The sequence below is a fragment of the Hyla sarda genome, chromosome 1 (assembly GCF_029499605.1).
Source record: "Hyla sarda isolate aHylSar1 chromosome 1, aHylSar1.hap1, whole genome shotgun sequence".
In the NCBI taxonomy this organism is placed as follows: domain Eukaryota; kingdom Metazoa; phylum Chordata; class Amphibia; order Anura; family Hylidae; genus Hyla; species Hyla sarda.
In genome coordinates, this window is record NC_079189.1 from 4,391,594 (window position 1) to 4,404,041 (window position 12,448).

At 46.4% G+C, this 12,448-nt stretch overlaps 1 protein-coding gene across 1 annotated transcript in view; it reads right to left on the reverse strand.

Annotated features, from left to right (window-relative positions):
* Window positions 1–12,448, reverse strand: part of LOC130306504 (oocyte zinc finger protein XlCOF7.1-like) — a 150,582-nt gene that overhangs the window by 65,513 nt on the left and 72,621 nt on the right. Inside the window, exon 9 of the mRNA XM_056552104.1 lies at window positions 4,474–5,610. Coding sequence (XP_056408079.1) covers window positions 4,474–5,610 — 1,137 coding nt within the window. The remainder of the gene's footprint in view (window positions 1–4,473; window positions 5,611–12,448) is intronic.

Consider the following 12,448-nt stretch of genomic DNA (forward strand, 5'->3'; position numbering starts at 1 on the left):
CATAGCAACCAATCAGATCGCTTCTTTCATTTTTGAGAGGCCCTTTTAAAAAAAGAAAGGAGCGATCTTATCGGTTGCTATGGGCAACAGGTCAACTTTTCCTCTACACAGGTTTTGATAAATCTCCCTCAATAGGTTTTCTATCCCCCTTTTTTTTTTTGTTTTTACTTGGTCAGCACTCTGCCCCTCCCCCTTGGCCTATATAAGTTGGCAGGAAGCTGCAAAGGGCCCTTTCCTTTCTGGCAGTCTCCCAGCCTGTAAGGGAGCTTTGTCACCTGTTCACACTGGAGCTGCGCTGTAAGGCGTCCATTGCTGCCGCGGCTCCGTGTCTGTGGGGAGGCGTGGCACAGTGTCTGCTCTGCCAGTGATTTGTTCCCCCTGTGGGCACTGGTGTTGCGGCGGTGGTGGTGGTCGCTGACGCTCAGTGCTGCGCCATTTTATGCTAGGGATCCGCTGCTTACAGGTGGCGGTCACGTGGCTCTCGGGCTGCACTTCATGATCATAAACTGCAATAACCTCCTGTTTGTTTAGCAAAGGGGCATTTCGGGTTCATCCTTCGGATAGGGGATAAGATGTATGAACCCGAAATACCCCATTGATATTGCTGAGAACCCTTAGATAACTGTGTGTGTTGTAGATGAGCTGCCATAATAGCGTCTATCATTTGTGTGCTACATGAGATACCTACACTTCATTCACTCGGACAGTAAGTAAAAACACCTTTGGAATCGGGAAACCAGAGTCTAAAAAATTTAAATTTTTTGGGGTTGACCACATCCTTCAGAAGCTCATCTGATTGGCGGATGTGTAGCCATGGGTCAAAAACTACCACTGGGGGGGGGGGGGGTCTAGTTTTTGACCCATGGCTACACATCCGTTAATCAGATGAGCTTACGAAGGACATGGTCAACCCCAAAACATTTAAATCTACCCAGAAATGCATTGCCGTCTATGGGGGACAGCAATGCAGTCCATGCGGACCTAGTGCCGCCGGCAGAAATTCTGCTCAGAGATTCCGTAGTGTGAACCTAGCCTTATAGGGGGTCTCTTCGAGCTAGGATTTTGTTTTGACTTCTACACCAACCGTAGCGGGAGATGCCACGGTTGGTGTAGAACTATAGGTAAGTGCCCACGTATGTTGGGTAGTGTAGACGCAGATGAGGATAGGTTAGGAGACGGGTGTTAGAGAATAATATCTTCATAGCTCTGGTGATGAATCTTTCACGCACTTGGCCGACCACCGAGACCCTCGGGATCTCCAGAAACGGGGACCAGGCTCTCCACTACATGGAGCGATAGGGTCGGTACAGGTCCCAAGCAAGTCCCCTCTCCTCCCCTCCGCCCCCGCGATCATACATTTATACCCTGAACTGTATACAGGGGATGGGTTTTGAAGTACTGGAGTAACCCTTAAAATTTTTTTTTTTAGAATCAACCGGTTCCAGATTTGTAAATGATTTCTATAAAAAAAAAATCTTAATCCTTCCAGTACTTATCAGCTGTTATGATCTGCAGGAAGTTCATTTCTTTTTGAATTTCCTTTATGCCTGACCACAGTGCTCTCTGCTGACACCTTTGTCCATTTTAGGAACTGTCCAAAGTAGGAGCAAATCCCCATAGAAAACCTCTCCTGCTCTGGACAGTTCCTAAATTGGACAGAGGTGTCAGCAGAGAGCACTGTGGTCAGACTGGAAAGAACTACACAACTTCCTGTGGAGCAAACAGCATCTGATAAGTACTGGAAGGATTAAGATTTTTAAATAAAAGTAATTTACAAATTTACTTAACTTTCTGGCACCAGTTGATTCCCCCAAAAAATTTTTTTTCCACCGGAGTACCCCTTTAAAAGAATAACACGTTAGACTGACGTTACTACCTACAGAATCAATTTATTAGATAGCGTTGCGGTTAATATCGTTGTGGATACAAAATCTGACCATTTCTGAAGTGTTACTGTTACTTTTCACTTCGAGCTTCAGGGTTACACGAGTTCCTTATGAATTTTTAAAATCTTTTTTATTATTTTAACCTAGAAGATGCCTTTTTAATACACAGGCAAGGCTAAACATTAGCGCTATCTAATAAAAATAAAAACAGTGTAACAGAGTTTAAAGGGGTTATCCAGGAAAATAAAATTTTTATATGTCAACTGGCTCCAAAAAGTTAAACAGATTTGTAAATGACTTCAATTAAAAAATCTTAATCCTTTCAGTACTTATGAGCTGCTGAAGCTGAGTTGTTCTTTTCTGTCTAAGTGTTCTCTCTCTCAGGAACTGTCCAGAGTAGAAGCAAATCCCCATAGCAAACCTTCTACTCTGTGCAGTTCCCGAGACAAGCAGAGATGTCAGCAGAGAGAACTGTTGCCAGACAGAAAAGAACAACTCAACTTCAGCAGCTGATTATTATTGGAAGGATTAAGATTTTTTTAATAGAAGTAATTTACAAATCTGTTCAACTTTCTGGAGCCACTTAATATATATTATATATATATATATATATATATAAAAAAAAAAGTTTTTTCCTGGAATACCCCTTTAAAACAAAAATTACGAACCCTACCCACCCCACAGATGCCATAGCTGGTGAATACATGGAGAAAAGTAACATAAGACATTTTAGGGGTACTCCGCCCCTACACATCCTATCCCCTATCCAAAGGATAGGGGATAAGATGTCTGATCACGAGGGTCCCGCCACTGGGGACCCCCGCTATCTTGGCTGCGGCACGCCAGACATCCAGTGCACGGAGCGATCCCCACTCCGTGCCTTACTGACTGGCAGAGGATCGTGACGCCATGGTCACGCCCCGCTCGTGATGCATGGCCATGCCCCCTCAATGCAAGTCTATGGGAGGGGGGCGTGACGGCTGTCACGCCCCCTCCCATAGACTTGCATTGAGGGGGTGTGGCTGTGACATCACGAGTGGGCAATGTCGTGACGTCACGAGTCTCCGGCGCAGCACCCGACGCTCTAAACAAGATCGGGTGCAGCAGCGGGACCCCCCGCGATCAGACATCTTCTCCCCTATCCTGTGGATAGGGGATAAGATGTCTAGGGGCAGAGTACCCCTTTAAACAGTACCTGTCATCAAATCATATTTTCTAAACTAACTCAGATTATATTTCCTAACTACACCTCCCCATGCCCCGCACGCACTTCCTGAGTTCGGTCTCCTGCCAGGCCCGGGAGGAGACCAAACTAACTGTATGACTTGCGCAGAGAACTGAACAGAGCCACCTAGTGGCCGTTTTTTTTTTTCCAGTCACATTGAAAACATATAAAAAGGTTGATAATTTTAACAGCAAGTAAATAGCAAAGTGTCTTATAATTACATAGGGAACAATATATTAAAAGTTTAGTTTGGGGGGACAGGTACTCTTTAAAGAGTTAGGGGGATTCTTAATTAACCCAATGACCCTGATAAGGCTGAAGTCAAATACCAAGAGGAATATTTACATGGGGTCATTATTGTAATAAGTTGTACCTATATCTCCTATCCTTATAGTAGGACATCTGTAGAAGGTAAAAGACCTTTTATGTATGGCTAAAGGGGTACTCCGCCCCTAGACATCTTAGATAAGATGTCTGATCGAGAAGGTACCACCGCTGGGGACCCCCGCGATCTCTCCTGCTGCAACCGGCATTCGTTTAGATCGTCGGGTGCAGCGCCACGCCCACGCCCCCCCTCAATGCAAGTCTATGGGAGGGGGCGTCACGCCCCCTCCCATAGACTTGCATTGAGGGGACGCGACCATGACGTCACGAGCATCCGCCCCGCATTGCCAGTCATCCGGATGTCTGGGGTGCCGCGGCCAAGATCGCGGGGATCCCATGCAATGGGACCCCCGCGATCAGACATCTTATCTCCTGTCCTCTGGATAGGGGATAAGATGTCTAGGGGCAGAGTACCCCTTTACCAATGAAACTTGGTAGGTTGGGTCCGTTCTCTACATGGGCGCTCGGGTGAGTGAGCATTTGGTCCGTTCCTCTAACCAACCGTTTCGATGTTTGTTCTTGTCGATTCCATTTATTTAAGTATTCGAAACCGTTTAGAAGAAGCAACAATATGGTTTATGCTGTATACAAGGTGTCTCCCCCCCCCCCCCTTATTGGCTTATTTTGTCCCATCACGGGGAAGGTCTTTAGATATGGAGGTCCAGGATGGACGACGGGCTTCACGTCACAATCAGCAACCTGGCCGAACGTCATACAGACGTGCAAGTACGGACTGGTACTGGCCCCATTGACTTTAATGGCCTGAATGTAGTAAACTAGTGACACAGTTCGGGTCATTTCCATGTGTATTTTCTGGGACATAAAAGTGTGGTGTGGTGCCCTGAAAAAAAGACCTATAAAAAGTTTGGGAAATGACCTGAATATAGTCAGTAACTGACTACGTTTGGGTCCTTAAGTCAATGAAGCCTGTGCTAGTATGCGCAGATCTACATCGGTATTCCAATGTGAGACGGCTTTACACATTGTGAGATAAGGTTTTTTTGGAGGCTTCAAGATGATTCCACAGATTGCCCTTAGAAATAAAACATTTCCCACATTCTGAACATGAATACGGCTTCTCTCCTGTGTGTATTCTTGCATGTATGACGAGCTGCGTTTTACGTGCAAAACATTTCCCGCATTCTGAGCATAAATATGGTTTTTCTCCCGTGTGACTTCTCTCGTGGTTATTCAGATCCGATTTCGTTTTAAAGTATTTCCCACACTCGGAACACGAATACGGCTTCTCTCCTGTATGAACTCTCTCGTGTAAGACGAGATGTGCTTTACGGCTGAAACATTTCCCACATTCTGAACATGTAAATGGCTTCTCTCCTGTGTGACCTCTCATATGTATAGCAAGACCTGATTTATCTTTAAAAGACTTCCCGCATTCTGAACATGGAAAAGGCTTCTCTCCTGTGTGGATTCTTTCATGTACAACAAGAAGTGAATTGCGCGTGAAACTTTTCCCACATTGTGAACAAGAAAACGGCTTCTCTCCTGTGTGAGTTCTCTCATGGATGACAAGCTGCGATTTATCTCTAAAACGTTTTCCACAATTTTCACATGAAAATGGCTTCTCCCCTGTGTGTTTTCTTTCATGTACAACTAGATGGTATTTTTGTGTAAAACATTTTCCACATTCTGAACATGAATACACCTTTTCTCCTTTGTGAATTCTCCTATGTCTAATCAGATTCGACTGAGTAACAAAACACGTCCCACATTCCGAACATGAAAACGGCTTCTCTCCTGTGTGACTTCTCTCATGTTGAACAAGGTGTGATTTATAAGTAAAACATTTCCCACATTCTGCACATGAATACGGCTTCTCTCCTGTGTGAATTCTCTTGTGCGTAAAAAGACTTGATCGTTTTGTAAACTCTTTTCCACATTCATCACATTGAACCCTTTTCTTCCCTTTCTGAGGTGTACTTTTGGTACCGATCTGTGATTGGCCAGGAGAAGGTTCCTCATGATCAGGTGGATTATTACAGGATAGATCTGGATGGACATTAGGGGTAAGGAGGTCTTCTCCTGAGGAGCGCTCCATGATATCTTCATCTTCTCCTTTATTATTTAGCGATAACATGAAGTTTCCCTCAGAGTTTTCTGTTGGGGCAAAATGGACTTTATTATTTCTTCTTTTACACCATAGAGTAGAGAAATGTATAACATTATTATTTGCTTGAAAACACACATACATGTTTATGCAGTGTGGTGCTATTTTAGGTTAAAGGGCACTAAGGCCCTTTATCATGGCTATAATCACATTACCATATAAAAAATGGTAATTGGCAGTCACATGACTAAAGGATTAACCCTGTTCTGGTTAATTTAAAACATTAATCACATCCCTAGACAAAACATATAATACTTATATATATATATTTACGTATACATAGTTAAAGGGGTACTCAACTGACCGTGCGTTGCGAACATTTTGTGCGTGCTGTGAGGATCGTGACATCATGGCCACGCCCACTCAATGCAAGTCTATGGGAGGGGGCGTGGCATGTGCCCATAGACCTGCATTGAGGGGGGGGGGCGTGACCGTGATGTCACGACCCCCGTAGCCCGCACCCAGCGTTCGGAACACTGGGGGCAGTGGAGTACCCCTTTAAAGGAGTAATCCAGTATTGTAAAACGAATCCCCTATCCTAAGGACAGAGGATATGTTTCAGATCACGGGTGGGGTGGGGGGTGATTTCGACCACTATCTCCTGTACAGGGTCCCGGCTCTCCGGCCAGAGAGCGTGTGTCGACCACCGCATGAAGCGGCGGCCGACACGCCCCCTCAATACAGCGCTATGGCAGAGCCGGAGATTGCCGAAGGCAGCACTCCGGCTCTCCCATAGAGTTGTATTGAGGGGAGTGTGTCGGCTGCCAGTTCTTGCGGTGGTCGACAGGCCCCCTTGTCGGGACCCCGTAGGGGAGATCGGTGGGGGGGGGGGGGGGGGGGGAAATTATAGGGCCCGGCAGTCTGAAACTTATCCCCTATCCTTAGGATAGAGGATACGTTTTTTTAATACTGGAGATCTCTTTAATTTCCATGATAGTCACATAAATATCACATGTATCGAGAAACACAAGACGGTGATACGATCGGTATCGTCGGTGGGCCATCAAGCCCTAGAACCCAATGTAAATCTATGTTCTCCTTGCCCTAAAGTCTTTATATCGGGTACCATTGGGTTGGACCATATTAATCGTGCGCAGGGCCCTCAACATACGTGATAAATCGGGTCAATTTCTTCAGAATGAAAGCGTCCAATTCGCAAGGTTCTCTGCAAGCCGGAAATCTCGAAGATGAAGGTCATAAAATCCAAATTCTGCAGGACTTGGAAGGGAGGACATCAACTTCAGAAAGATTTCTGCTCATCGATTTTAAGAAGAAGGACATTCCCTACATCTCTGGGTTTCCTTTCCAACTGATGGCCGGTGAAGATGGCCGTCTTCCGCATTCTTGATTTGTCCAAGTTTCTGGCTACCTTTGACCTTCCTATGGCCAGTCCTTCATGCTCTGACCTCTCCTCCAGGTAGGGAACTGTGGTGGACTGTTCAACCCTCGTGACTCTCCAGAACACCACCTTGACATGTCTCAGGTTCTCCCACTTTCACTTTCATTTTCTCTTTGATTGTGATTGCATTATTGTTTTCCTTTTATGGGACCCCCATGGTCTTTCAACTTGTCTGTTGTCCTTTATTGCCCCTCCTGTGGGGTTGAATGACCCAGCCTGTGATACTCTCATGGGATGGTTGGTGGCCACTGAGTAGGATTTCCTGGTACTTCTTATTTACATTGTTGTCTTTTAGTCCTTCTCATGTTTTTTTTTATGGCCTTGGGACCTGTTGTCATAGCTTGGCCTTCACTGAAATTTTTTTGCTGGGGGGGGGGGGGGTTTATAGTTTTTTTTTCTCTTTTTTCAGGGGCTACAAGAGTACCCCCCCCAATATTACAACTCCTTGTGTCTCCTTCTAAGAGTCTTCTTGAGTATAATCAGATTTTATAATCCCTCCATAAATAGAGAACAGGAGGGATTCTGCTGCACGAAACTCTTTTCGAAACATCCCAGTTCTGTCCTACCCTTACTCGCTGTGGTTCCATAACACATCGGTGAGTCTAAGGCTAGGGGGGTCTATAGCTATACTGTCATATCCAGGGTAAGGATCTATGTAGAAGAGTACTCACCCCGACCACTGTCCCTATCTAGAAAATGCTAAAAAAAACAAGTAACAAGTTTGTCTAGCTGAGGTTTCTGATAGAAACTCCTATACCCCAGGAGTAAAATGAGAAAGAAAAATCTGAAAAATCAAAAAAGTATTTGTAATAGGCAGCGCTCCGGCCGGACATACCGCCTGTGAGCGCATCTCGCCCCAAATGTCGGCTCCCGGCGGGGCTGGGATTCGCATCACGGGACGCGCCCGCATGAGATTCCCAGCCCGTCACTCACCTCTGTCCTCGGCCTCTGTCTCTCAGCTCCGACGCGCGTGCCCTCACCTCCTAGTGCGCACGCGCGCCGGAGCTTTGAGATTTAAAGAGCCAGTGCGCCCGTAATTAGTTTTACACCTGAACCATTATTATAAGTTGTAGCACCTCCCTAGTACCCTTGCCGGATCTTTGTTTGCCTTGCGCCTTAGAAAAAGCAGTCCTAGTGTTCCCTTGCCGTGTACCAGACCTTTGCATTCCGTGACCTGACCGTGTTTCTAGCCGCCAGCCTATTGACCTTCTGCTATCCTACTGACCACGCTCCTGTGCCGCCTGCCCTGACCTCTAGCCAGCCTGAATATGTCCTGACTATTCCTTCGGTGCCACGCATCACCTCAGCCACCTGTGTGGTCGAGTCGTGCCATGGGTAGCGACCTGGGTGTCGCCTGCCGCAGCAAGTCCAACCTGCTTTGCGGCAGGCTCTGGTGAAAACCAGTGGCAACTTAGACTCCGCTCCCTGGCACAGCCCCCGTCATCTGCCACACAGGTCCAGCGGATCCACTACATCACCCGCACCAGACTACCATGGAACTACGGATCTACTACTCCCTGGGTACCTGCCGTCTGCGGCGAGTCTTACAGTATTGTGCTTTTTAAAAAAAAGGGGACAGGCGGCGCCGAAACCAGTTCAGCTACAAAAAGAGATATTAAAGGGGTACTCCACCGCTGGACATTTTATCTTAGTAAGATGTCGGATCGTGAGCGGGTCTGGCCGCTGGGTCCCACCTCGATCTCCGGGCAGGCACCCCAACGTACTGAACATTCATGTTCAGAACGCCTGGTTCGGGCGGCTGTAATGTGAGGACACGCCCCTTTATTCATGTCTATGGGAGGCTGTTTTTGCTCGTCACGCCCCCACCCATTCACATAAGTGGGGGGGGGTGGCGTGATGTCATGACCATTGGCACCTGAACAAAAATGATAAGAATGCTGGAGTGCCAGACATCTTATAAAGATGTCCAGGGGCGGAGTACCCCTTTAATAAGCAAGATAAGGCTAGATTCACATGGACATCTGCATCTGACCCGTTAGGGTTTTTTTGGGGGGGGAGCAGATCGGACCTTGAAGCAATGTGTCGGATGGAAACGGCTACTACAAGGTCATGATGGACCCCATTCACTTATATGGGGTCCGTCGGTGACAGAGCTTGTACTATTTTTTCCCTCAGGCTGGATTGCAGATGGAACTCCGAAGGCACTGTGAACGAGGCGTATGATACAAAAGGGTCTTAACAGGTTGCATTTTGCTACATCGGCAATTAATTTCCAAGTCAATGACAGCCCACAATCCGGCTGGTGAACCACAAGGGTCAGGCCTTCTTATTAACCCCACCACCTTATTTAACATTGCTACAATTACAAAAGATGTGCTGCAACAGGCATTCAGTATCACACTTTGGGACTTTGCATCAGTAATTGGAAGTTCACTCCTATTCTACGAGTACAAGCACCAATCGATCATAGACCACGGAAACTGCAACTTAATACCATTTCTGTGAGCAAAGAGGGAAAGTTGCCGACACATACGAAACTAGGCGACCAATCAGACGTGTAGCGACACGCAAATCGGTGTGGACGTATAGCCTGTAGCGGAGGTGCAAAGCTGGGCAAGAAGCATGGAGCGTAAACAAAAGACAAGTAGAAGCTGCACTCGCCATCCAGGTCTTTATTGGATTCTGATCCCATCAATGACGGTACAGGCGGGGGAGCTAGGTGGAGAGCGGGGGCCCCCGCTCTCCACCTAGCTCCCCCGCCTGTACCGTCATTGATGTGACCGGAAACCAATAAAGACCTGGATGGCGAGTGCAGCTTCTACTTGTCTTTTGTTTACGCTTAATACCATTTCTACCACGGACTTCGAAGGACTGTTGTAACAAATTAGCATTTTGCACTAACGTGAATAGGCTGGATTAGGATAACTACTACTGAACTTTTTTCTAATTGTTGCCGCTACAGCATTTTATACGATTTGTCGCAAACTGTGCGACAGACAGGACTAGGTGCACAGGATGTCAGGAAAGTCAGACAAGCCAAGTCAGCTACATACAGACAGATAAAGTACAAAATCAGTTAAAGGGGTTAATCAAGGACAAGCCAGAAGATAGAAACCAAGAGGGCAGCACAGTACAAAATCCAAAACCAGAGGCAGATTCATCTACACATGGACAGATTAAGTACAAAATCTGTAGAAGGGGTTAAGTCAAGGACAAGCCAGAGGACAGAAACCAAGAGGGCAAGATGGTACAAAATCCAAAACCAGAGGCAGTCAGGACAAGCAAAAGTCAAACTGAGAGAGCAGCGAAGTACAATGTCAGCAGGCAAAGGAATGGTCAGGATAAATAGGTCAGCTCACAGATCGCAGAAAAACGAATGCAAGGTAAGAATCTTGATCAGAGGCTCAGGATTGAGCAGCTACTCATGGCTGGGAGGTGTGAGCACAGATGCTGCAGATGATTGGCCAAGCAGCCGACTACATCACTCAGTGACGAATGGCCCTGGATGCCTCTCTAGACACATAGTCAGGTAAATCTCCCATCATCTGGAATGCAGGGCACATAATTCGGTGCTGCCTCGCCCAGGCACAACCTGTAGAGGTTTGCCAGGTACCCCACACAACTAGACACTTTTTTTCTATTCCTCCCATGATTCCTTTCACCATATAGACTATTTCTATTGCTCCCATGCACTACCCGATTGTTCCCCTAGGGCGGTTTTAAACCGTTGATATTCACGGTCACTCTCCATATGGCTAATAATTCTACGCAGGGTATCCCACTTGTTAATTTCTCACGTAAATTGGCGCTTTATGCAGATGAACGGCTTATATTTTTATCCAACTCGACTGTGTTTTTTTTTTTTTTTTTTTTAAATCAACTGGTGCCAGAAAGTTAAACAGATTTGTAAATTACTTCTATTTAAAAATCTTAATCCTTCCAGTACTTATCAGCTGCTGTATGCTACAGAGGAAGTTCTTTTCTTTTTGAATTTCCTTTCTGTCTGACCACAGTGCTCTCTGCTGACACCTCTGTCTGTGTCGGGAACTGTTCAGAGTAGAGCTGGGTGGTATAACCAAAAATGTGTATCACTGTATTTTGGTAAATCATACGGTATACCGTCCAGCACTAGTTCAGAGTAGGCGCAAATCCCCATAGCAAACCTCTCCTGCTCTGGACAGTTCCTGACATGGACAGAGGTGTCAGCAGAGAGCACTGTGGTAAGACAGAAAAGAAATTCAAAAAGAAAAGAACTTCCTGTGGAGCATACAGCAGCTGATAAGTACTGGAAGGATTAAGATTTTTTTTTTTATAGAAGTAATTTACAAATCTGTTTAACTTTCTGAAGCCAGTTCATTTAAAAAAAAAAAAAATTTTCACCGGAGTACCCCTTTAAATCAGATCTTATGCATTGTCATTTGAGCAAATTCTACACAAAAAAAAAAAAAAAAATGATGGGGGATAAGTGTTAAATCGCGAGGGGTCCGACCGCTGGGATCTCATGTACGGGGACCCGGCTCTCCCCGCGACCCCTGTATGAAGCGACGGCCAACACACCCCCTCCATATATCTCTATGGGAGAGCCATTCGGCTCTCCCATAGAGATATATGGAGGGGGTGTTTACTTTGCACAATGTCTGTGTAAGGGAGGACTCCCAAAAAAAAACGGGGCTCTCCATTCACACATTGTCAACCCCAAACTCAGCCGCGATTTTGGGCAGAGATCCAGGGGTCCTATACTAAATAAAACTTAGTAGACAAAGCATCACTGATCCAATATAGTGGGTTCGTCAGTACAACCTATGAGCCCCAACAGACACCCGGTCAATATGGAACCAGGAGCGGGCAAGTGCCAGGCGGTTCCTCCCTTTAGATGCCACTGTCAAAAGGGTCTGCGGCATTTAAGTGGCTAAATACATAAAGATTTCAACACCAAGAAATACAAGCTGAAGGTTATGCGATGCCTCCTGTTCATTTACGTCCCAGTTATCACAAACCGTCAGACCTTGGCTGCACGCATAGACCAAGAGGTCAGCACTGATCATCGATGTGTTAACACAAGCAGAATTAAAGCGTTACTCTCCGTTGATCAGACATGTCAAACGTTACTGATCACACCAGGTTTCACTCCTGAGGCCCGTTGTGAACGAGAGTTAAAAAGCCGGGGAAGTGGGCAGCATTGCGCTTCGCTCCCTGGCCGGCCGAGAGATCCGTACAGATCCTGTACTTGCCTCCCTTGCTCCCCAGCTGCCTCCGGTATCGCTGCTCCCAGTCTCCACCTCCCCCAATTCAGTACGTCACGTTGCCGATCAGCCAATCACTGGCCGCAACAATGTTATGTATTGCCCCCAGCACCAGGAAGTTAAGGGAGGCGGAGAACAGGAGCAGCGCTACAGGAGAATACGTGGAAGTGAGGGAGGCAAGTACAGTTTTTACCAGAGTACCACTTTAAGGGGGTAACTTGTTTT